The 27,648-nt window shown below is 37.6% G+C and overlaps 1 protein-coding gene and 1 pseudogene across 1 annotated transcript; one reads left to right on the top strand and one right to left on the bottom strand.

The window, feature by feature from the left end:
- Positions 1-4,390: 4,390 nt before the first annotated feature.
- On the bottom strand, positions 4,391-10,089 carry LOC125255813 (extracellular calcium-sensing receptor-like). The gene is made up of 6 exons (XM_048171314.1): positions 9,854-10,089; positions 9,472-9,763; positions 8,423-9,211; positions 8,115-8,342; positions 6,968-7,091; positions 4,391-6,864 (listed from the first exon to the last, which is right to left on the bottom strand). Exons 1-6 carry the CDS (start codon positions 10,063-10,065, stop codon positions 5,951-5,953), a joined length of 2,559 nt encoding a protein of 852 aa, XP_048027271.1. The 5' UTR covers positions 10,066-10,089; the 3' UTR covers positions 4,391-5,950.
- A 10,981-nt stretch (positions 10,090-21,070) lies between these two features.
- On the top strand, positions 21,071-25,125 carry LOC125255823 (annotated as a pseudogene).
- The last annotated feature ends 2,523 nt before the right edge of the window (positions 25,126-27,648 follow it).

Below are 27,648 nucleotides of genomic sequence, written 5' to 3'. Positions count from 1 at the left end.
CATGCAGGCTTTCATGTGTCTTGCACTGAGGAGAGGCTTCCGTCGGGCCACTCTGCCATAAAGCCCCGACTGGTGGAGGGCTGCAGTGATGGTTGACTTTCTACAACTTTCTCCCATCTCCCGACTGCATCTCTGGAGCTCAGCCACAGTGATCTTTGGGTTCCTCTTTACCTCTCTCACCAAGGCTCTTCTCCCCCGATAGCTCAGTTTGGCCAGACGGCCAGCTCTAGGAAGGGTTCTGGTCGTCCCAAACGTCTTCCATTTAAGGATTATGGATGCCACTGTGCTCTTAGGAACCTTAAGTGCAGCAGAAATTTTTTTTGTAACCTTGGCCAGATCTGTGCCTTGCCACAATTCTGTCTCTGAGCTCTTCAGGCAGTTCCTTTGACCTCATGATTCTCATTTGCTCTGACATGCACTGTGAGCTGTAAGGTCTTATATAGACAGGTGTGTGCTTTCCTAATCAAGTCCAATCAGTATAATAAAACACAGCTGGACTCAAATGAAGGTGTAGAACCATCTCAAGGATGATCAGAAGAAATGGACAGCACCTGAGTTAAATATATGAGTGTCACAGCAAAGGGTCTGAATACTTAGGACCATGTGATATTTCAGTTTTTTTGTTTTTCTGTCAATATAGGGTGCTGTGTGTACATTAATGAGGGAAAAAAATGAGCTTAAATGATTTTAGCAAATGGCTGTAATATAACAAAGAGCGAAAAATTTAAGGGGGGCTGAATACTTTCCGTACCCACTGTAGATAGTAATCCAGAGCAAAAGTCCAAAAATCCTGATGAACAGACCACTGGCCAAGGAGCATAGGCAGTCCAGACAGCAGTTGGAATAACTGGGAAGAAAAAGGAAAAACTGAAGGAAAAAAAAAAAAAAAAAAAAAAAAAAAAAATCACAAAACAATAACTGATGAACCAAAACAAGAAACACGTGAAAAGCGTTAACGACAAAACACACTGGCAAAGACAAAGAGAAAACATGAGATTTAAATAGGGAGAAAATAAATGAGAAAATAACAAACAGCTTTAAACGCGTAGTCAACTGCGCAAAACGCGATCAGCTGAGTGCGGCTGACGCGCAAATGAAAACAAAACAACACGTGCACAACCACGCCGATCACGAAACGCGAACAGCTGATAGTTGCCGGCATGTGCAGACAGAAAACAAAAACAAAGGCTCATGCAGGAGAAAGAGACAGATCAAACCTGAGCCCTTACATCGACTAGATTACTGTAATGCATTATTAGCTGGTTGTCCTGCTTCCTCAATAAATAAGCTACAATTAGTACAAAATGCAGCTGCTAGAGTTCCTACCAGGTCAAGAAAATATGATCATATATCACCAATTTTATCATCTCTACACTGGTTACCCATTAAGTTCCGTATCGATTATAAAGTATTGCTAATGACCTATAAGGCTCTAAATGGTTTAGCTCCTGTGTACTTAACCGATCTTCTATCGCCCTACAATCCTTCACGCTCTTTAAGATCACAAAACTCTGGACTTCTGGTTGTACCTAGGATAGCTAAGTCCACTAAAGGAGAGAGAGCATTTTCACATTTGGCTCCAAAACTCTGGAATAGCCTTCCTGATAATGTTCGGGTCTCAGACTTGTTCACCCAGTTTAAATCTAGATTAAAGACGCATCTCTTTAGCCAAGCATTCACATGATGCATCTCATATCAGATCAATTGCACACGACTATCTTTGCTTAATGTTATGAACAGCAGCTACGCTAATTATTCTCCATTTGCTTTTCTGTTTTCCGTCCCGAGGTGACTAGAGAGGACATCAGCTTCAGTTTGGATCCAGCCTCTTAAGAAGACCTCAGATGACCAACACATATGAAGAAACCAGCGCCAACTCCTGCAAGGACTTCAGAAGACGCAATCATCTGGATCAACATGCACATTCCCAAATTTCTATATCCTAATTATTGTTAATATGTAATTAATTTTTTCCAGGAGCTCATTGCTTCTACCTTCAGTTAAACTGCTAACAGTAATTGTAAATTAATTGCCTAAATGATTACATTATTTGCTAACTTCATTCTTTAAATTGTAATGTGTAAAGCTGCTTTGAAATGATATGTATCGTATGTATAAATGTGAATTGAATTGAATTAAATTGAACATTCAGGATGTTCTGGGAATGTTTAAGGGACTATTACTATAGGAAGTTCTGTTAACTTCCCAAATGTCCTCTTTGTAACGTTCTCGCGCGACCATAACTAACCAAAATAGAACGTCTCCCTATACTCATATCGGGAACGTTATTAAATGACCAATAGAGGACCACGTGGGAACGTTCTGTTAATGGCCCAAATGTCCTCTTTGTACTGTTCTTTTTTGACCATAAAATAACCAAAATGGAACGTCCCCCTAAAGTCATATATGGAACATTTAAAGGATTAGTTCACTTTCAAATAAAATTTTCCTGATAATTTACTCACCCTCATGTCATCCAAGATATTCATGTCTTTCTTTCTTCAGTCAAAAAGAAATTAAGGTTTTTGATGAAAACATTCCAGGATTATTCTCCTTATAGTGAACTTCAATGGCCTCCAGACGGTTGAAGGTCAAAATTACAGTTTCAGTACAGCTTCAAAGGGCTTTAAAAGATACCAGACGAGGACTAGGGGTCTTATCTAGTGAAACGATCTGTCATTTTCAACTGTATGTCCTACACCTTCCCTATTCAATTTACGTAACGAACGCAGTGCCAGTTCCATTTTTTCCGTAAGCAGAATAGGGAAGGCATAGGACATACAGCGTAAGCTTTTTGAAGAATACGAAAGTGCGGTTTTGGTGGAACCACTTGGAAGGCGATCATTTGTTTATATAAAGCATATACATTTACATTTTTTTTTTTCGAAAATGACCGATCGTTTTGCTAGATAAGACCTTATTCCTCATCTGGTATCGTTTAAAGCCCTCTGAAGCTGCACTGAAACTGTAATTTTGACCTTCAATTTCTTTTCGACTGAAGAAAGGACATGGACATCTTGGCTGACATGGGGGTGAGTAAATTATCAGGAAAATTTTTATTTGCGCAAGGTCGTGAGAATGTCGCCTTCTACGTGGGGACTGCACCTCTGCACTAAGTTGTCTTAAACCTGCACACTGTTATCATCACCACACCACTCAAACCTTTAGCTCCATCAAATAATCTATAACCAGTCTTTTAATCTCCTTCTTCAAAGCCTGCTTCCCAATAGTAATTTGATAATGATTTTCAAAGGCAGTCAGCTCTACGTTTATAGATTTCTTAATTTTTCCCAACTAGGGTTGAGAACAAACGATTGTAAATTAAACATAGTCTTGGTTATACTAAACTGCAGCATCAACATCCTACTCAGGCTACATGAGTCCTGAACCATAACAACCACATCTAGTAACAGGCTATTTTTTAGAAATATAATACTTAATAATATATACTTGATATTAATAATAACTTTTAAGACACCAAAACAGCACTTACCTGAAGCTAATTAAAGCTTATTTAGGCAAAGGAGATTGTTGTAAAATGAGAGCAGAGAAGGAAATAACTGAAATAACAGACATATTTGCATTTAAAAAGCTGCCAGTCAAAGGTTTAGAAATCAAACAGTAGTGTTGTTGAATAGGCTGGGATGTGGACTGCCACAGACCTGCCGCACTGATTACATGTGTTTTTTTTCAAGTATGAGCCAATGCTAACCATAAGTTAAAATATTCCATGGTGATCTGCAGTTGTGCATATACCACAATACATATAGTGAGCCAAAAGAAAACTCCATCCAAATCTAAAGCATGGTAAAACATATATGGCGAAACTTTATATGGCCCACATGTGCTCAGCCATGCCATATCTAGGCTAGATCTTGCTATCTGGTTTCTAGCAGGAGAACACCAATACCTAGAGATGTCAAGGGATGCATGTGTAGCTTCTCTCCAATAATGCAGCAATTTTATTTTGAGATCCTGAATGAGCCCCCACTAAATATTACAACCCCTGCTGGTATGAAATAAATGGGTATAAGGGAGTGACATTAAAACAGGGAAAAACAAATATGCATTGTCAGGGTCCTGCCCTGACAGCCTCGTCTGTTTGGTCTCTGTTTCATGTTTCTTTGTTTGTCTTGTGCCTGAGCACATGGTTTTGACTTTGTTTGTATTGGCTATGTGCTCCTCTCATCCTGCCTCTGTTTGCCATTGCCACACCCCCTTGTTTAGTCTTTAGGCTTGTTGGACTTCATGCACCATGTGACTAATGCTCACAAGTCTGTATTTCTATAACAGTAAAAGCCATTTTCATGTAGTCATGATGCTATGTTGTGTCATGTTTATCAAAATAAAACTGATAAAAACGAAGACCTCACTGTGGTATTTAAATAGTATATGCTTATGTTGAACTTCATTCTTATACAAACAAATGCTGAAAGCAGTACATAAAGTACTGAATAAAATGTCTGAAACATCTGTGTATTAGACAAATATTGCATTTATTTCACTTAAGCTGTGATAAGCTATGCAAACGCAGAGCGAGTCTCACTACGGGAAGCAGAAAATGTCCGACTGCACGCGTTTTCAGCTCCTCCCCAACTGCAAGCAGCAACTCTCACCGATCGGTTGCATCAAGCTGCAGCCGATGTCTAGCATAGCTAATATATTATATCTAAAAAGGAATGGTAAACACAAATTAAAAAAAATAATAATTATAGGGGAAAAGAGAATTGGAGAAGAAACACGGGCGGCATCCAAATCAAAGAAATAATCAAGCCCAAACTAACTTTACCCTCTAAACCAAGGTTGTCAATCTCAGCATAGGTCCAGTTGTATAGCTCCAACCCTAATTAAACACACCCAAACCAGCTAATCAAGGTCTTCAGGATTACTAGAAACCTCCAGGCATGTGTTTTGGAGGTGGTTGGAGTTAAACTCTATGGGACAGTGGCCCAGGAGTGGAGTTTGACACTCTAAACTATCAATGAGAAGAAAGAAAGAAATATGTCTCAGACATCCTACTTAAATACACTAACTATTCCAAAACAAAAATACAGCAGATGGAGCTCGCCCCTTGCCCTAGTGTTTCTAATACAACTCAAGTGAAATCCCTATGTGCGTACAATGTAAATCACGCGACTTGCTTACCTGTCCCTTCTCCAACCTCAGATATGACATTAGTAATGAGAGGGAAGACAAATAGGGAATGAGCACAGTGTTACACAAGTCAAAGTATATACAATTACACAGGGGATACACAAAACAAAGTCATTACAACAATCCAAAATTTAAATCAAAATCTCTGATTCTCTCAGGCCTCATGAGTGACATCTTTACTCCACTTTTATGTCACTGTGTAATGAGCCGATTGGAGACTAGATTGATGACATCACGGGAAGCACAGGGATCAGGTGACCTGCCGTGAACCAATGGCATGGCACTATGAAATTGAAAGAAAGTAGAAACAAGAATCTGGGAAAGAAGAAAAAACTTCAACATAACACAAGGACGTAACACTACATGATGATAGTGTTTGGTGTCCAAAGTGAAATTTCTGCTTTTTAGTCAAAATCTTCACACAACTCACCAAAGTGGGGCTAAGTGGGGCCTTGTTCTGAAAACAGATGATTTATTATTGTTATTATTATTATTATTATTATTATTACATAAGCTGTTAGAAAAACAGGTCATTAATTTAAATTTCCATTTCTTGTTAATTGCAAAAAGTCAATGTCATTTTTTATTAGGAAGTACACAGTGCAGGTCCAGAACATGGCTGTGATGGAGATGGTCAGTGAGAGTCCACTGTGTCTTGTGCTGACCCGGCCTACACTGCAGAGCCTGCCACAGCCTGTGGAGAGCAGAACTAATGGGTCAGACAGCCCTTTTTTCAGTTGAATTACTTAACTGTTGCTTTGTACAGCTTAGTTAAATGGCATGCTTATTTGTGGGTTTAATAGGCTTTAGATGAAGATTTCCCCATCATTTGTTTCTTTGTGTTCTTCTCTGGTTTTAGTAAAATGATGTAACATTTTGGAGCAAATATGCAAAATAGTAAACCAAAACTTGATGCTAAAATAGCAAATATCTCCACAGCTACTGTAAATTTTCCAGGAGAACTAATATAAGCTGGGATAAATGTGAGCCAGACGGCAAAGAATATAAGCATACTGAATGTGATGAACTTGGCTTCATTGAAGTTATCAGGGAGCTTCCGAGCCAGAAAAGCTAAAACAAAACACAAGACTGATAGCAGGCCAGTATATCCTAGAACAGCCCAAAAACCAAGAGCTGAACCCAAGTTACACTCTAAGACAATTTTTTCTCTGTAATAGCTCAAATTCCTATTTAGAAAAGGAGGGGATATTGTTAACCAAAGCACACATATAACCACCTGTATTAACGTTAAGAAAACAACACTGAGTCGTTGTTGTGCAGGTCCAAACCATTTCATGACATTGCCTCCTGGAAGTGTAGCCCTGAAAGCCATTAACACCACTATTGTTTTCCCAAGAACACAAGAGATACAGAGGACAAAAGTGATCCCAAATGCTGTATGACGCAACATACAGGACCACTCAGTGGGCCGACCAATGAAAGTAAGTGAACAGAGAAAACACAGAGTCAATGAAAAGAGCAGCAGGAAGCTCAGCTCTGAGTTGTTGGCTCTGACAATAGGTGTTTCTTTATGAAGATAAAACAGAAAAGATACCATTGCCGTTAAAAACACCCCAATAAAGGAGAAAATACAAAGCAAAATCCCCATGATTTCTGTATAGGAAAGGAATTCAACCACTTTTAATATACATCTGTCTTTGCTTTCATTCGACCAGTACTCCAAATCACAAGGAAAGCAGTCACTATAATCTGTGAAGGAATTTCAAGAAAAGATTATTGAATGGGAAATGCATCACAAAGTCATTTCACCAATGTTTACATTTAACTTTATCACACTTTCATGATATTTTACCTGTGCCATTACTGATTTCTCCCTCTGCACATGGAATACAGTCATAACAGCAGACAGGTCGTCCTTTTTGCACAGCCTTCCTAGTTCCAGGGGGGCAGCTCTCACTGCACACAGACACAGGTACCTATGAGAAGATAATGTGTTATATAAGACCCCAAATTATTATTTAAATCATTAAATCAGCAATCCATTTTTTTTTTTTTGGTAAAAAATTATCCAAAATCAGTTGCCTTAACCTGATTCACAGCAGTAAGCTTGTAATAATGTGTTTTAATTTGAGTGGTACTGGTAGGTTTCCGCAGAAAATTTGAGCATGCCTCCATTCGTCTTTGCGTCATTATGTCATGTCTGTTTACATAAAAAAGGAGTCCCAGCTAGTAGGCTATATCGCATGTGAGGATGCTGCAGGTGGCGGATCATTTATTGCCTTTTCTCACAGCAGCTGGAATAATAAACTTTAAACTTTAAACTTCAAATCATTTTGATGGCAGATTGTATGGTATGACAAATTAACATTAGAGATTAGACTGTACAGAAATTGAAATCTACAGGTAACACTAATACACACTAAATACACGTAGTCACACAATGCTGATGTTGTTAACGTTAACAATTCGAGAACAAAGTATAACAGTAATAATAATTTGCATGGTTTGATGTGATACGAGCTAAGCAATCATTAGATTTAATCACCATTGGTAGCTCGATTTATTGCAATGCTTTTTTTCCCCTCCAGTTGGTCAAAAGTGGCAGATTTGTTACTTACTTGTTCAGATGACATTTTCCAGTGAAAATTCTAATTTTGGTCATACTTCCAAGACTACAATCTGTTATTCTGAAGTACGGTATCCACCTGTGCGGTGACTGACAGCCGCACATTCTCCTCAAAACATTAGATTCACCCGAGCTGAGGAGCTGTGCCAATGCACAACCCACATAAAGATGATAATTCTGCTTAATTTTTAAACTGTAATTGCAGGTTTCAAACAGAGATGCTACAAAGGGGCAAAACTTATGGACTACAGCTTTAAATTCATTGTTTATCATCATGAAATCATTTTTATATGATTTCACTCTTTTTTACTTTTCATAATTCTAACAAATATTTCACATGCCCTCAATAATGTAATGTGAAGAATCAATGTACCTGTCCAGTGTTTCCTGCCCAAAGCACATGTTCCTGATTGACTTGAAGGCATTGCTCTGAGGGCAGTGAACTGTCATAGAGGCCCACATTCTTAAACTGCACACCTTCATTCCCAGCAGGTTGCCAGTTCACCAGGTCATATCTTGCCACTGGATCACCACTTGCATCAAAGAATATTTCTTCACCTGTTTTGACGTTGAATCTCACATTCCTCATATACTCCAAAATCTGAGAGGATTATTCCATTATTCCTATTTTAATTTGTTTCATTATGATTTTTCTATTGTTATTTCATGTGCTCAACATACCCTTTGTGGTGTGGGCCGTTCTCCTTTGCTGTTGTTGGTGAGGGATCTGAAATCTTTTAATACATTATGTAGGGTATGTGCAACAGCATACACTGCAGTGTACACTTTATTTGCTATCCGTAGCTCTGATACATCTGTATATTCATTTTGAAGATCTGCCAGTCTCTCTGAGCCTGTACAGCCACCATTGCTGCTGGTCATGAAAGAGCACCGTAAAGCTGTTTCCCAAAATTCTTTTAGCAATCCATTTTTTGGTTCTTGATCAGGGTGCACATTCACTAGGAACTCTCGCAGGCCCACAAGTTTGGCATTAGTTATAGCAAAACCCACAGCTCCAGAAAGGAAACTGAATTCCTTTGTTTCTGCAAGAGTTCGAGAAGTGATCCAGGATTCACTGCCAACCCACTGCAGCCCTGTGATGTTGTGTTGCGCAATTACTTTCAGGAAGGGAACAAAATCCCCTGATGCAGTAAATGCCAGCACCACTCTGGCGGTGCCCTTCTTAATCACATCCAGTGTCTTCAGGAACTGCTCTTGTGGATCAGTTTTAAATATGGTCTCGAAATATTCAATACAAATACCCTCTTGTTTTGCAGCCTCCTCAAATGCTGCAATGCCATTATTACCATAATCACTGCGACTCCTGACCGTCCCAACCCAAGTCCAGCCAAAGTGCTTGACAAGTTGAGCCAGTGCTCTGCTTTGGTAATAATCACTGGGTATTGTTCTGAAAAAGGATGGATACCTTTTTCTGTTACTCAGGCATGCACATGTGGCAAAATGACTGATCTGCAATAAAAATATGCAGAGTATATTAATCTCAATTTTCAGATACTTTTTTCCCCCATTCCTAATCCACTATACATTAATACTATACAAATAGTATAATTGTTATAAACACTGCTATAATCTAAACAATTGCTTTCTATATTTACAACAGTTGTTTTCAATTGGTTGAATATGGCTTGAAGCATTTATTTTGAATATTCCAGTGGTTCATCATACACTGATTAAACATAAAAAGCAGCAGATAAGTAAAGAGTTCTTACAACAGGTAAGCTGAATGGACCAACTACAGATGCCAATCCAATGGTGGGAGAGGAGTTTGACTCTCCAACAATGGCATGAACAGCTGGTGGTCTAGAGCAGGATGTGTCACTCAAAGTTTCTTCATAACCATTCATCAATGCCATGCCCGAAAGGATAGTCAGAGGTATAGAGCTACAGGAATCATATATCTTATAGCCCAAATAAATGCCAGGCAACAGTTGTGTGCTGTTATTAATCTCCTCAATGGCAAAAATCATTGTCTGAGCAAATTTAAACTCACGCAAGTTGAAGCTGTGAAAACAAAGCATCAATTTGTGTTACATTGTGTAAAGAATTATGTATCAACATAATTATTTCAGATTTCAAAGTAGTAATACAGACCTGACACATGTTGTTGGCTCTGGTTTTAAAGTGAAAGAATGCATCTTTAACAGAGTACTTGTATGTAATGAAAAAATTGCCCCAATGTTGATGTCTTTTTGCACAGAAAGTAGAGGGAGGGCAGGCTGACCAAGCAGTCTGCAGAGTTGTGCTGAAACAGGCAAACAGGCACCATGCAGCACCAGCAACTGTAGCAGCAGTGACACAGTCATCCTTGCCACGCCAATGTGTATGAAAGGCGAAAAACCTCTGAGGCAGAACAGGGATGGTCATGCCTTTTATTGTGTCTTCAAATGTCCCCCAGGTAAAAAAGGACACTTCAATAATTTACTTAAAGTGCTCTATTTTTGCGCACTAATTGTGTACTTAATATACTAAAGATTCTAATTTAGTACTTCTTAAGATAATCTTAAGAACATCTAAGTGTATTCAACCGTGCTTTTGAGATTTTTGAGATACCATGAATATGAACGAAAATGTGCTTTTATATACTATCTCTGTATTAAAAAAATGTATTTAGTTACCACTTGTAGTACACTTGACATACTCCACACAGCTTTATTAACCCCCATGGGTTAATAAAGGCCTTCTGAAGCGAAGCGATGCGTTTGTGTAAAAAAAATATCCATATTTAACATTTATGAAGTAAAATATCTAGCTTCCGCCAGACGGCCTTCCGTATTCAACTTAACAAAAAAACAAAAAAAAAAACGAACTGGCATCGCGTCAGTTGAGCTATTTCCGTAAGTTGAATAGGACGTAGCGTAAGCTTTTTGAACGGTGAGAGTTTTACACTTACTTCATAAGTTGAAGGAAGAAGGCATAATATTTTTCTTCATATCTTGTTAAATATGGATTTTTTTTTTTTTTTTTTTTTTTTTTTTTTACACAAATACATCGCTTCCCTTCAGAAGGCCTTTATTAACCCCCCCGGAGCCATGTGGAGTACGTTTATGATGGATGGATGTGGATGGAAGCACTTTCTTCAGCTTCGTACTCGTTGGTCTCAGATATTTATTAATATATCTCTGATTGAGAAAGAATCAGAAAAGAAGAATCAGAAAGAAGAAAGTCATATACACCTAGGATGGCTTGAGGATGAGTAAAGCTTGGGGTAATTTTCATTTTAAAGTGAACTAATCCTTTAAGTTTATCTTAAGTACTAAATAAGAATTTTTAGTATATTAAGTACAAAATTAGGTGCGAAAATAGAGCACTTTAAGTACATTATGGAATGTTCTTTTTTTTTCACCTGGGTTGGGTTTGACATGCTCAATCCTTAAAGGGTTAGTTCATCCAAAAATGAATTTTCTGTCATTAATTACGCACCCTCATGTCATTCCACACCTGTAAGACCTTTGTTCATCTTCAGAACACAAATTAAAGCTGCAATCCATAAGTTTTGCCTTTTTGTCACCATCTCTGTTTGAAAACCTGCATTTGCAGTTGTTTGCGGAATTATCATTTTTACATGGGTTGTGCCTCGGCACGACTCCTCAGCACGGATTAATCCAATGTTTGCTGTCAATCACCACATCGGTGTGGACACAGTACTTCGGAATCACAGATTGTAGTCTTGAAGTATGACCTTGAAGAATTTTCACCAGAAAATGTCATCTGAACAAGTAAATAACATGTCTGCCACTTTTGTTCTGACCAACTGAGGAAAAAAAAGCATTAAATAAATCGCGCTGCCAATGATGATTAAATAATGATTGCTTAGCTTGATATACTTTGTTCTCAAATTGTTATTGTGAGAAAAGGCTATAAATGATCTGCCTAACATGCGATGTAGCCTATTAGCTGGGACTCATTCTTTATGTATACAGATGTGACGCAATGACGCTAAGACAGGGTGTGACATGCTCGAATTTCCCGCGAAAACCCACCAGATAAAAATAAGCAACCCACTTTGCTTCATCAAAGTGTTGCAAAAATATAAGACAATGAATTTTTGGGGTGTTGCCTCTTTTTGTCCATGTGAAGTCAAAAAGTCAAATCCAAACTGAGGATCCATGCTAAATTGCATTAAATTCTGCATCAATTAAAAATCCCCGGCATATCTTCAATACCCATTAGATCAAAAGTTGGAATTTAGTGTATTTTCTGTTGTAGAAGTGCTTACAACATACACTGATTCATGAGTTTGTGTGGCCATATAATCTTAGCGTACATGGTAAACAGTTTTGCTGTCCACTATATAGAGAGGATCGGGACATACAGACAATAGCTGGCATATACAATACTACAGGAGAAAGAGAAGAGAGAAAAGAAGAAACAAAGCTAGCAGCATTATGATGTTATAACGTTCAGTTTTAGTTTTGTTTTCACTCTGTTCCCGTTCCCGAGTTTCTAATTACTTTTCATAGTCCCTAATTCCACACAGCTGTTCTGTTTCTCTTTTGCATTCTCTGTGTATATAAGCCCTAAGTTTCCCTAGTTATTTGTCTGTTATCGTCTATGTTGTATGTGGTTGAGTTCTAGTTTATCTCTAGTTTTCTGTGTGGATTACATTCAGCCACTCATGACAGATAATACCATACCTCAAAATATTACTTAAAGAATCATCAATAAAATCCAGACATGATGAAAAGCTTGAGTGACACATGTTAGAAACTCAAAAGGAATAATTTCTCTAATGATCCGGTGCCACCCTTGGGTGTTTGTCACTGATCCAGGTTAAAAATATATTGTTCCTGGCAGCAAAAGTCAGGATGTCAAATAAACAGCAAAATTGTTTGGCAAATGTCTGACTGAAGGACCTAGAATCAAAGTCAAGGAATCCAACTGTAATCCAACTGTAACTCTAATCTAACTCTATTCTACTTGACCTCCAGTTTGCCCCCCAAACTATTACAATAAAGGAGGAGTAGGGGAGGTGGTGGGAAGCCAAAATAACTGACACTGTTAAGAAGTAAGAGACTGCTTTTATATACTGATAATAAAGCAGGTTATAACCCTCACTGTAAATGCTGATGATGGTGACATTTGGCAGAAATGATAATTATGTTTTAGCTAATACAAACAAGAATAAAAATTATTTTTTTATTTCCCCAAAAGGCCCTGAATCAAATAATTATATTAAAGTTGCAGTATGAAACTTTATGTATGTATATATATATATATATATATATATATATATATATATGTTACAGTTCGATGTTGTAGAGATGAGGCATTTACAGTTTTCCACAATCAATGGGTATTTATTAGAGAAACAAGGAGACAACATCTAAACACTTCATATAACATTTAGGACAGACCAGGAGTGCAGGGAGTGAGTGCCATATAAAGGGAGTGATGATAATAGAGTCCAGGTGCAGGTGATGAGTGATGATGAGGAGCTGACGAGGGAAGTGAGTGCAGGTGAAGAAACAGGAGGATCATGGGAAATGGAGTCCTGGAGACGAGGGAACTGTGACAATATATATATATAATTTGAGCTGTCAGTCCAGCTGTCCAGATTTTGCAGGAAATGTCAGTTTGAGGTTATGTCGGGTGTACTGAAGATGCAGCTGTTTGGAAAATATATGGGTAATGCTTCAGATTACAGCCTGGAAAGTACTGCGTAATTAAAATTAATTTACAGCATACTTTTCGGTAATTATAGTGTACCTATAAAGTATGTACATGTGTCACATTTCAGTTTGTGTTTGGACTTTCTCTTTATATTTTTATTGGTTCCTTTGTTCAGTTTCTCGCTATTCTTTTGTTTCTATAGTTACCATCATGAGTTCATTTGTCCCAGCTGTGTCTGGTTAATTATCTTGTTAGCTCTCCTGTTTGCCTGTGTATTTAATCCCTGTGTTTTGTCATGTTCAGTTGTCTGTTGTTATTGTTGCCTTTTGGCCTGTTTTTTTTTTTTTTTTTTTTTTTTTTTTTTTTTTTTTTTCTGTTCTTGTTCTGAAGATTCCTGAGTTTTGAAGATTGCTGTGTATTTCTGTTCATTTGAGTTTATTATTAATAAAGACTGCTGCATTTGAATCCAGTCTTATCTCTACTGCAACCAGAGCTGTGACCATAAGTGTGACATCTGCAGACTATAAATTAAAGTTGTACTTCTTACTCTTTTGTTCCATGTAGTTACAGGGTAACAGTAAACAGTTCTTTCTGGTTCTTGAATCTGATTGCCTGATAGCCATGTGATATTTTATTGATGACAGCACTCCTACCTTTTCACCGATTGTATAACTCCGCTTGAAGCGACTGTCATGGCTGCCGAGCAATCCACCGTAATTTTTGCGAATACTACACTTGCTGTACCACAAACTGTAGCTTTAAGAGTTTTAGAAATATGTGACATGTTGAAATAAGAAACATATTTAATCATCGCACCTATTTTACAAATTTAGATGTTTTCGGAGATGTGGGCTCCAGGCCATCAAGACACGCCAAGAACAGCTTAATCTCGGCCAGTGTGAATGAGACATGAGAATTTGTTTTCAGTACAAACAACGGGCAATCTTTGTTCTAATAAATCTATTACTTGTTCTAGAGCAAATCAAATTGTGCTAAATGGGAAATATCAGATCAAAATCTTCTCTGCTCAAATATATAAAACTTTAGCCTTTCTAAACAGTTTTTCTTGAGCAAAGAAAATGCTGTTTTTTTTTTTTTTTATTTTGTTTTGTTTTGTTTTTTCCTTCAAACATCAGATCTTTTTTCATTGATCCTTGTAAATAATCATTGTAAAGATCTCCAAACTGCATGCAGCACTTCATTCACAGTAGAGGTGGGGCAGATTTATGAGGTTTGACTGACAGTTTGAGGATCCAATGGAGTTACTAAGTTTTGTCACAAGCTCGTTACAATCTTTTTCATTCTTTTAATATCTGTAAAACCCACATACAGGCATAAAGGGTGACCAATAGAAAAAAAAAAAAAAATGAAGAAATATATAGAGAGAAGAGGTTTCTGCCTGACACTGACTATATATTAACTTTGTAACTTTTTTTTTTTTTTTTGGTAATTATCCACGGCACACTTGACAACCTGTCACGCCACACTGGTTGGGAAACACTGCTGAAGAGCACTGCTTTCACATTTGACTGAATCGTCCAATTGTGTTTATTTCCTATTGTCATTTATAACGGCTATTGTTGTTAATTTGAATTAGTGCGTAATATGGATTGAGTGAAAATTACATTAATGCATATACATTAATTGTGCTAACATTGTTAACATATACATTAATATTATAATGGATATAATATTAAGGACATCGACCTAAAGAATGAATATTATATCAGACACAAGTAATGCTTGCAAGACAATAGTAGGAGTAAAATCTCAACCTGCCACTCAACCCGTCACCGCTAGGGGCAGCTGCCACTGGACCTGCCACCGTTATATGCACCTGCCTCGGGACCGGTCACAGATATATGCGCCTGCCACATGTCCCGCCACTGTTATATGTGCCTGCCTCGGGACCCGTCATGGATATACGCACCTGCCATGGTTCCCGTCACGGATAATTTACAGTCATAAAACCAACTGTAAAGTGTTCATCTAGGTGTCAACTATAATGCACACCTTTTAGATTTTTGACATTTATTAAAATAAACGGTCAAATCATATGTAAAATTGCTATTTTTTACTACTGTAAATGGGCTCATACACAAAATATGTCATACTTTAAAGCTTCATAGCATTTGAAGAGAATAGCAGATATAGCTTCTATGGAACTTTTAGATGTTCCAGGTGAAAAAAAAAAAGTACACTTCTATAATGTACTTAAAGTGCTATATTCCCATGCACTAATTTTGTACTTAAAATACTAAAAATGATTCTTTAGCACTTCTTAAAAGATACATCAGGACCTTTTTTGGATTTGAAAGTGTTACAGGATTTGGACTTGATTATGTTAAGGGGGAAACTGATATACATTTTTTTTTTTTTTTTTTTTTTTTTGTGAAAGTGTTTAACAAAACAATGTTAGCACGAGAGCTTATACAGTGTGGAGAAGTAAACTTGCAATAGATGAGGGAATAAAACCAGTATGGAGGGTGCTGTATAAACTACCATTGACAAAACGTGTTGGTGATTTACAGTGGAGAATTTTACATGGTGTTGTGGCAGTGAATGCTTTTATATCTGTTATTAATCCTAATGTTGATGATAAGTGTATTTTTGTGGCCACAGAGAGACTGTATTTCATTGCTTTTTGGATGCCATTGTTTGAATAATGCCATTGTTTGAATTATTAAGTAAGGCATTTTTAAAATGTGGAGAGGTACAGTATATAGACAAATCATTTTTTATTTGGGTGCTGGCTATAGACAGAATCAAATGATAAAATGGCAGTTAATTAACTTTTTGGTTGGTTGACCAAAACTTCCATTCTACACTGAGAAATACAATTAAGAATATGCATGTTTAAGAGCTTTTGCCTATTTTTAAAGCATTTCTAAAGTCAATAAAATTAGATTTTAGGTACTATAGAGCATGATGTTGAAATTTTTGTACAGCAATGGTGTTTTAATAATGATATTTGTTAAAAATCTCTCTCTCCCCCTCTCTCTATCTGTGCGCATGCACATATCAGCAGATAGAAGAGGAACACAGAGGTAAGTGATATAAACAACAGCAGGTTTATTGAACAGAGATGATCCACAACACAGCAGTAATAGCAGTCCAAGTAAGCAGGTTTGGAGAGGGAATATCTTAGTGAAGCTTATCTGTGAGTGATACAGTCTTTGTCTCTTCTCGTAGGAGATCCAGTGGTTGAAGAGCAAGGAGACAACAGAGAGCAGGAGCTGAGGGGAGCTAGGATGGCCAGAAGTAACAACAGGTAAGTGAAGCGCAGGTAAGTCGATCCGGGAACACAACAAGGTCAGGTTGAGACCAGACAGTGAGTGAACAGGATGAGTGTGGTTTTATAGAGCTGACCGTTGATTGCTGACAGGTGCAAGGAATCAGTAATCAGGTGATTGTGATCTGGTGAATGTGGTGAGTGGTGACGGTAGTGACTGGGTTGGTGACTGAGTTGACTCCCTAACAGCACAAATGTGGCAGAGTTTGTGGTGCGTTCCTGTGAGAGAGGCTGTGGTTTTTCCAACTTTCACAGTTAGTTTTTGTGTGGTTTTTTTTTAATGATTATTTTCACCAATTTGTTTAGAAAGTTTCGTTAGGGGTTAGGGGAGTGGGTTATCTTTGTTTGTGTAGCTGGCCATAATGGCCAGCGTGGAGGAGGGAGTGGGGTTTGAACAACGCACCTGACAGCATGGTATTAAGGTGCCAGTCGGCATTGAGTGTTCTGTAGAGGAATGTAGTCTTGCGATTGGACAGGTGATTGGGCATGAAAGCATAAAATCAGCTTCTTAGACTCTGTTGAACAAGGAGTTGTAGTAAAAAACGCACATACTCCCGTTTTTCCCCTTGTCAATCCAGCAAAGAAAATTACTATGTCAAATGTCCCACCATTTATCAAGGATGATGTTCTGGAACGTGATCTGTCACGATATGGTCAATTTGTTTCGGCGATAACAAATAGTGGCAGGATGTAAGTCGCCGCTTTTGAAGCACGTAGTGTTGTTTAGACGACAAGTGTTTGTGGTGTTGAAGCAAGGAATTGAAGAGTTGAATCATTCAAATTCACGATTGATGGTTGGACAATGTAATTTTTGTCACGACTGAAACAATGAAGTGTATTAATTGTGGCAAAGAAGGACACTTGGTTAGAGCTTGTCCTGAAAAAAGAGACCAGGATTCAGATATGAGAGAAATTCAAGGTAGTAATACAACTAAGGAAAATGAAGTAATAGAAAATGCTGTGAAAAATGTATGTGGAATCAAAATGAGTACTGTAGAATTAAAAAAAAAAAAAAAAAAAAAACTTTAATGCACAAGAAAATAAAGAGGAAGTAAGAGAGTAAATGGCAAAAGATGTTGCAGAATTTGTTTCTGGGCAAGATTTGATGGAAGCCATTGAACACAATTTCAAAGTACCAGTTAAGCAAGCGCAAAGCAACAAAGAATGCAGGTGAACAGAGCTCAAAGAGGGGTCATATTAAGAAGAAAGTAGAGAAAAAAATAAGTGAATAAGTCTGATGTCAGTAGTGAGATGGAGTACACATCATAAAATGATATCGAAAGAGAAACTTTCACTCAGATTATGATAAATGAAAGGAAAGAAGAGAAGTACAATTTAGAACAATTTCGTAGCTTCTTGACAGTAACAAAAGGAAAGAGAAATGTGGTTGTTGATAATTTTTTTCTCAGATTGAGTCAAGTTCACTGAATCTGCAAAAGTGATAGCAAATGTGGGAGGAGATTCCCTCACTAAATTTGAACTGTGCATGAGATGGTAAAAAAAAGAGTTTATTTTTATGTGTTGATGAAATTAAAAAATATTGACATTTCATTTGTACAAGAAACTCACTCATGTATTGATAATGGAGTTGATTGGCAGAGGGAATGGGATGGCACTGTCATAATGAGTCATAAAAGTTCAATGAGTACTGGAGTAGCCATTCTTTTTTCAAGGTCTTTTATACCTCTGTCATATGATGTAGAATAAGTAATAGCAGGAAGGCTTATTAAAGTCATTGTAAAGTATGAAAAAAAAAAAAAAAAACAATGATTTTGATTAATGCATATGCTCCTGTTAATGCAAAAGAAAGAATGCGTTTTTGGAAAAATTGTCTGAAACACTGGCCGGATGTCAGTGTCCTGATTTTCTTTTTTTAGCTGGAGATTTTAATTGTACAATCAATAACTTGGATCAAAATCATGTTGAGCTACACATGGCTTCAAGAAATAAGCTTGCAAGTGTTGTGGAAACTTTTGATTTAGTAGACGTATAGCATAAAAAGCATGGAGTTTTTAGACAATATTCTTGGGCACATTATCAAGAAAATTCTATTTCCATAGCAAGAACTGATAGAATATATTGTTAGAAACATAATTTACAGATATTTTAATCCTGTGCTATAACTCCAGTTACTTTTTCAGATCACAGTTTTCAGAGTTGTTTTTATTAATTCTATCAAAGTAAAGAGTGCTTATTGGCATTTCAATGCTTCATTGTTAAATGATACTCGTATTAATAAAGGTTTTATGTTTTTTTGGGGAACAATGGAAGACAAATTTACAGCAATTTGAATCAATTCAACAATGATGGGATGTGGGAAAGGTTCAGATTCAACAATTTTGTAAACAATACACTCTTAATACCTCCAGGAGTATTGCTGAATTAATTGAATTTATTGATCTTGAATCTGAAATAATTGAACTTCAGTTTTTAAGTGATTCCGCTCAAGATCATGTTCATCTATTAAAAAGAAAGAAAAAAAAGAGAACTTGGTGTTCATTCAGTTCAGAAAGTTGGACAAATCCTACAAAGTTTTCAAGATTCATTAACAGAAGAAGAAAAATTGTGGCTAAAAAATTGGACAAAATGGTGTGAAATACCTGGTCATGCTGATCTTTTTCCGAGCATGAGCGCAAGACCAAAAATGGATGAAGAGGACTTTCAAGTGTAATCTTGGATTTTTAAAAAATGATGTTCGCTTTACTGTTTTTAATTCTATTAGAGGAAAAAGTGCTTATACTTTTTGTGTTAAAATGTTGAATAAGGGTTGGAGATATTCAATGGAGAATATTGCATGGTATTATTGCTGTTAACGCTTTTGTGTCTATTTTTAATTCTGAAGTTACTGATAAATGTACTTTCTGTCCTTTTTGTCCTTTTTTCATTGTTTCCACAGATGTGAAATACTAGTTCCTTTGTTAATTTATTGCAAAGAATTGTTTGATTTTTGCCAAAACTCTCTCTCTCTCTCTCTCTCTCTCTCTCTCTCTCTCTCTCTCTCTCTCTCTCTCTCTAATACTGTAGAAAATACAATGAGTTTCAATTGAGGGACTCAACATTCTTTTGTTACTAGTTCCTAAGTGACGTTTTAAAATTAGTAACAGAGCCTTGGTCAAACTGTCAACTTGAGATTTGAATCCATGGCAAAAGGAAGTAATTCTGCACATAAGAGGGTTTTAAAGACACTCCATTGTTATTTCTTATTTATTTACACACTCGGCCTACAGCCTCATGCCTACAGTCGAATCACAGCTGTGCTGAAATACAGCCATATTGCACGACTACTTGTGTGATATTGCTCATATACAGTGTGTGTGTGTGTGTGTGTGTGTATATATATATATATATATATATATATATATATATATATATATATATATATATATATATATATGTGCAATAGTTTTAGTTTTAGTTTTGCTTGCCTTAAAAAATGGAAGGGCTATAATCTAAAGCGTTACCAAAAAAGCACTAGTCAGAGAAAAAACCTTGCAGGAACCTATTTTTTTATTATATCATCCTCAAACTTGAAACATAACTACTTAAGGGACTTTGGGACCAGTTTCTAGCTTTCACTGGCATCTTTATTATTAATATTACTATTATTTAATATCTTCCCTGTGGCTGTCCACAGGAGATGACGTAGGAGGTCTGGGGGGTGGAACGCTGAAATTAAGGGGAAATAGTATGAAAAAATAAAGAGGAGACCTGAGTTCTACACAAGGTGTCAGTGAACTTATCTACACACATCTACATGGTGTCAAAAGTTAGCCTATATTGACGATGGCAAAAGGACTTTGTAAGATTGACCTCCTCATTTTTGATGAGAATATTGCGGACAATTGAAAGTCTGAAAAAGGAAACAAAGAAATAAAAAAGAAGCAGGTACCAAAAAAATAAAAAAGGAAAGTGAAGTTTGTGCCGTGCAATATTCTACATGTTTGAACTGTTGTGGCCAGCATTCATCTGACCGCAGCAGCTCTCCAGCCTTCAACACGCGCTGCAACATGTGTGGAAAATGTCACCACTTCTCTAAATAGTGCAGATCAAACAAGACACACACCTACAGCAGACCAGGACAAGGTCCATCTCAGTCAAACAGAGCACCCCATACCATATGTAAAGAAGGACAGACACATAATAAGTGAACTTGATGCACAGATTGCATATGAACCAGCAGATCTATTTATCAGCCATCTATCAGCCATGTAGTCAACCTTGTGGCCTATGGCGGTCAGATCATAAGGACTTTAGGTGTCGTTAATGTAAACTTCACATGCGGCACACTACAGTTCCATGTTGTTGACAATGATGTAAATCCTCGATTGGGCCTCAGAGACAGCATCAGACTAGGCTTTGTGCATCTTGGCCGAATGTGCACACTTTCCAACAGGGGGCCCCTGAGCTTACAGAGTTTAAGATACGATAAAAGGCAGCACTACTCTTGTTCTGCCTCAGAGGTTCCTGCCCTGCATACATATTGGCATGGCAAAGAGGACTTTGTCACTGTTGCTACTGCTGCAGGTGTTGCATGGGTTCTGTGTACCAACTTCAGCACAAGTCTGCAGATTGCTTGGTCAGCCTGCCCTTCCTCTTCTTTCTGCAGAAAGAGACATCAACATCGGGGCGATTTTCTCCCTTCACAAAAGTGCTCTTTTGCAAAACCATCATTTCACTTCCAAACCAGAGCAAACAACATGTGGCAGGTCTGTATAATAAGGACCTTGAAATAAGAATTCTGAAAAAAATGACTGAACATGTCTTAGAGATGATTCATTGCAGACTGTAACATACTCCACTGTTGCTTTATTTTCACAGCTTGAACTTGCGTGAATTTAAATTTCTTCAGACACTGATTTTTGCCATTGAGGAGATTAATAACAGCACACAGCTGTTGCCTGGTGTTTCTTTGGGCTATAAGATATATGACTCCTGTGGCTCAATAGCTCAGGCTATCTTCTCAGGCATGGCTTTGATGAACGGTTATGAAGAGACTTTGAGTGATACGTCTTGTTCTAGACCACCAGCTGTTCATGCCATTGTTGGAGAGTCAAACTCCTCTCCACCGTTGGCTTGGCATCTGTAGTTGGTCCATTCAACTTACCTGTTGTAAGAACTCTTATCTGCTCCTTGATATCATGTTAAATCAGTGTATGAGATGAACATCAGTGTTCTACTGGAACATGCACTGTAAATATATGCTTCAAGTCATAATTATCCAATGAAAAAAAAAAGTTCTAAATATAGGAAACATTGTGAAAACATGTATCTGGTTTATATATATATATAATATAAAAAAAAAAAAATATATATATATATATATAATATATAAAAAAAATATATATATATATATATATATATATATATATATTTTGTGCCTGTGTGTGTGTGCCTGTGTATGTGTAGATCAGTCATTTTGCCACATGTGCATGCCTGAGTAACAGAAAAAGGTATCGATCCTTCTTCAGAACAATTCCCAGTGATTATTACCAAAGTAGAGCACTGGTTCAGCTTGTCAAGCACTTTGGCTGGACTTGGGTTGGGACAGTCAGGAGTCGCAGTGATTATGGTAATAATGGGATTGCAGCATTTGAGGAGGCTGCAAAAAGAGAAGGTATTTGTATTGAATATACAGAGGCCGTATTTAAAACTGACCCAGAAGAGCAGTTTCTGAAGACACTGGAAGTGATAAAGAAGGGCACAGCCAGAGTGGTGCTGGCTTTTATGGCATTTGGAGATTTTGTCATCCTCCTTAGAGTAATTGCACAACACAACATCACAGGTATACAGTGGATTGGCAGTGAATCCTGGATCACTTCTCGAAATCTTGCAGAAACAAAGGAATACAGTTTCCTTTCTGGAGCTATGGGTTTTGCTATAGCAAATGCCAAGATTATGGGCCTGCGTGAGTTCCTACTGAATGTGCATCCTGATCAAGAACCAAAAAATAAACTTTTAACCGAATTCTGGGAAACAGTTTTTCAGTGCTCTTTCAGGAGCAGTGGTAGTAGTGACTGTACTGGCTCAGAGAGACTGGCAGAACTGCAAAATGAATATACTGATGTATCAGAGCAACGAATAGAGCATAAAGTTTACACTGCAGTGTATGCTGTTGCACATACGCTACATAATGTGTTAAAAGACTTTGGATCCTCCACCAGCAGCAGCAAAGGAGAACATCCTACACCACAAAAGGTATGTAGGAGCACAGAAGTAAGGGATATATATATATATATATATATATATATATATATATATATATATATATATATATATTATTAATGTTTCTATGGTTTCCACTTAGGTGTTGGAATATATGAAAGATGTGAGCTTCACTGTTAAAACAGGTGAGAGAATTTTCTTTGATGCAAGTGGTGATCCAGTGGCGAGATATGACCTTGTGAACTGGCAGCCTGCTGAGGATGGACGTCTGCAGTTTAAGCATGTGGGTGTCTATGACAGCTCAATGCCTTTGGAGAAACGTCTTCAAGTCAATCAGGAACATGTGCTATGGGCAGGAAACAGTGGAGAGGTACATAACAAATTACTGAAAGCATGTCAAATAACTTGAATTATGAAAAGTACAACCATTGGAGAACAGTCATTTAGATGAAATGCCTGAAAATATATGAAAGTAGAGTTTAAGGCTGGAAAAATTATTCCACAATGTCAAGCAAATTATTTGAACAATTCAAATCATCATTTGGATCTTATATGAGAACTTTTTTTCTCATAGTTGCCTGTCTCCGTGTGTAGTGAGAGCTGTCCTGCAGGCACTAGGAAGGCTGTACAAAAAGGAAGACCTCTCTGCTGTTATGACTGTATTCCATGTGCAGAGGGAGAAATCAGTAATATCACAGGTAAAATAGTACATGCTGAATAACTCTCATGAAAATGTGATAAAGTAAAGTGTAATACTGTCCACTGGTCAAGTGACTTCATGAGGCAATTTCCTTTCAAATAATCTTTTCTTGACATTCCTTCACAGATTCTAGTGACTGCTTTCCTTGTGATTTGGAGTACTGGTCGAATGAAAGCAAAGACAGATGTATATTAAAAGTGGTTGAATTCCTTTCCTATACAGAAATCATGGGGATGGTGCTTTGTATTTTGTCCTTCCTTGGGGTGTTATTAACAGCAATTGTATTTGCTCTGTTTTATCTTCATAAAGAAACACCTATTGTCAGAGCCAACAATTCAGAGCTGAGCTTCCTGCTGCTCTTCTCACTCTCACTGTGTTTCCTCTGTTCACTTACTTTCATTGGTCGGCCCACTGAGTGGTCCTGTATGTTGCGTCACACATCATTTGGGATCACTTTTGTCCTCTGTATCTCCTGTGTTCTGGGGAAAACAATAGTTGTGTTAATGGCCTTTAGGGCTACACTTCCAGGAAGAAATGTCATGAAATGGTTTGGACCTGCACAACAACGACTTAGTGTTGTTTGCTTAACATTAATACAGGTGGTTATATGTGTGCTTTGGTTAACATTATCCCCTCCTTTTCCAAATATGAACTCGAGCTATTACAGAGAAAAGATCATCCTTGAATGTAGCTTAGGTTCAGCTCTTGGTTTCTGGGCTGTTCTGGGTTATACTGGCCTGCTATCAATCTTGTGTTTTGTTTTAGCTTTTCTGGCTCGGAAGCTCCCTGATAACTTCAATGAAGCCAAGTTCATCACATTTAGTATGCTCATATTCTGTGCTGTCTGGCTTACATTTATCCCAGCTTATGTCAGTTCTCCTGGGAAATTTACTGTAGCTGTTCAGATATTTGCTATTTTAGCTTCAAGTTTCGGTTTACTATTATGCATATTTGCCCCAAAATGTTACATAATTTTGCTAAAACCTGAGAAAAATACAAAGAAACAAATAATGGGGAAATCTTCATCTAAAGCTCTTTAAACCCGAAGATAATCATGTTATTTAGCAAAATAGATGATGCAATAAATACATTTCTGCGAGAAAATTCTGCACAATCAATCCAAGAGATAAATAACTTTAAAAAAAAGATAAGTATTTTGTGTCAGAAAAAAAAAAGACAATACCTAAACAGGAGGCTTACCATGACTTATAGTAAAGATAGCTACACAACAGCAGCACAACTTTCGCTGTCTGACCATTTAGTTCTGCTCTCCACAGGCTGTAGCAGGCTCTGCAGTGTAGGCCGGGTCAGCACTAGACACAGTGGACTCTCAGTGACCATCTTCATGACAGCCATGTTCTGGACCTGCATTATTTACTTCCTAATAAAAAATGACATTGACTTTTTGCAATTAACAAGAAATGGAAATTTAATTTAATGACAATTTTCCTTCAAGTTTTAGAAATAAATGTCATAAAATAATTCCTGCAGTAAGCTATTTTGTATTTTATTGGTTTTATAATTTAAATGTACACAATTTTATGCATCTTATATGTATTTTGTATGTTATATATGCTATATTAAATGCATATTGTAGACTTCAGCACACACATTCTGTATTTTGTATGTTATACCTCATATATACTGTATATGCCATATTAAATTCAAATTGTAGAATTGTACTTGATACAACAACAACACTAAATATAGCTGCGAGCAGCGATGGCGGGCCCAAGCCCGGTGGCACCGCCACCCCGGTGGCTTCAGGGCAACTGTGCACAGCGGGCAATAGGCACTTAAAACGGTTAAACATCAAAGGACTATGTCAAATTCACTCCACATTTACTGCACTACAAGGTGCCACTATAGAGCCCCTCCTCCCTGCCCATTTTCAAAGGATTACATGTGCCAAGTTTTAACATTATTCTGATGAATTTTGAAGCAAATCAGGTAAAAATAAGAGGGTGATCTCAATGTATGCTGAAAGTGACACATTTTCTGCTTCCAGTTGGTGGCGCTATGACTTTGAATCACAATAGTCACATCCATGTGATCAGCCTTGTACAACGAAGACTAAGCCGAAGTTTCATCAAAATCAATTAATGTATGCAGAAGTTATAACACTTTGTTTCCCTTTTCTTGCCATAAATTCGTTGCCTCGCCACGGCCAAACCGTTTGAGATATCCAAAATCCGTTTGCAATTAAACAACTTCAATGTGTTAGCAACAAGTTAAAAAAAGCTTGGTGTAAATTGGATAAACCCTGTAGGAGTAGTAGTATAAAATTCATAGCCTGTTTTTTCAAAAAATTAACATTCAAACCAAAATAGCTGACTTCCTGTTGGTCGGAGCTAATGAATGTAAATTAGAAAATTGTCCGGCTTGATGAGAACAATATGTGTACCGAGTTTGGTGACTGTAGGAAAAACTAACCCCCCCACTTTTGTCAAAAGGTGGCGCTATTGAGCCCCTCCACCACGCCCATTTCTATGGCTTTGTCCATGTCTACTGGTTGACAATATTGATGTGTGTGTCGAGTTTCATGCAATTTGAAGCATGTTAAGAGCCTCAAAAACACTCAAGAATATTATTACAGTTTGACCTGTTGCCATGGCAACAATATTTCAAATATCAAAAATCCTGTCATAGGTCTACATCTGCTGTGTATTGACATTACACTGATGAAGTTTGAAGCAAATCAGGTAAAAATAAGAGGGTGATCTCAAAGCATTTCAAAAAGTGATACACTTCCTGCTGCCAGTTGGTGGCGCTATAACTTTGACTCACAATAGTCACATCCATGTGATCAGACTACTACAACGAACACACTTCATGAAGTTTCATAAAGATCAATATATGTATGCAGACGTTATAACACATTTCCTGTTTCCTTTTTCTCGCCATAAATTCGTTGCCTCGCCACGGCCAAACCGTTCGAGATATCAAAAATCCCCTGGCAATTTTTAATCATCAGTGTCTTGACTTCATGCTGACCGAGTTTGGTGGCGATCGGATTAATCGTCTAGGAGGAGTATATCAAATTCCAGAGCATGCGTTTTTCAAACAACCCTTAATAGCTGACTTCCTGTTGGCGTGGCGTTTAACTTAGAGCACGAAAGTTGTTCGGCCCGATGAGGTCTATATGTGTACCGAGTTTCAGACTAATACGTGCAAGCGTGTTTAATATATGGACCAAATTTTCAGACCTTTTTCAAGGGGGCGCTGTTGAGCCCCCTGCCACGCCCGGGTACCAGCTCTGCGTCCCTGTTGGCCGCGGATTCCAATGTGTGTGCCAATTTTCAAGAGTTTTTGAGCATGTTAAGGCCCCCAAAAAGCCCCGGAAGACGGAAAAAAAAAAAAAAAAAAAAAAAAATAATAAATATAGCTGCGAGCAGCGATGGCGGGCCCAAGCCCGGTGGCACCGCCACCCCGGTGGCTTCAGGGCAACTGTGCACAGCGGGCAATAGGCACTTAAAACGGTTAAACATCAAAGGACTATGTCAAATTCACTCCACATTTACTGCACTACAAGGTGCCGCTATAGAGCCCCTCCTCCCTGCCCATTTTCAAAGGATTACATGTGCCAAGTTTTAACATTATTCTGATGAATTTTGAAGCAAATCAGGTAAAAATAAGAGGGTGATCTCAATGTATGCTGAAAGTGACACATTTTCTGCTTCCAGTTGGTGGCGCTATGACTTTGAATCACAATAGTCACATCCATGTGATCAGCCTTGTACAACGAAGACTAAGCCGAAGTTTCATCAAAATCAATTAATGTATGCAGAAGTTATAACACTTTGTTTCCCTTTTCTTGCCATAAATTCGTTGCCTCGCCACGGCCAAACCGTTTGAGATATCCAAAATCCGTTTGCAATTAAACAACTTCAATGTGTTAGCAACAAGTTAAAAAAAGCTTGGTGTAAATTGGATAAACCCTGTAGGAGTAGTAGTATAAAATTCATAGCCTGTTTTTTCAAAAAATTAACATTCAAACCAAAATAGCTGACTTCCTGTTGGTCGGAGCTAATGAATGTAAATTAGAAAATTGTCCGGCTTGATGAGAACAATATGTGTACCAAGTTTGGTGACTGTAGGAAAAACAAACCCCCCCACTTTTGT

Source organism: Megalobrama amblycephala, linkage group LG20, assembly GCF_018812025.1.
Source record: "Megalobrama amblycephala isolate DHTTF-2021 linkage group LG20, ASM1881202v1, whole genome shotgun sequence".
In the NCBI taxonomy this organism is placed as follows: domain Eukaryota; kingdom Metazoa; phylum Chordata; class Actinopteri; order Cypriniformes; family Xenocyprididae; genus Megalobrama; species Megalobrama amblycephala.
Note: the sequence above shows the minus strand (reverse complement) of the source record. Positions and strands in the feature narration are given on the sequence as shown.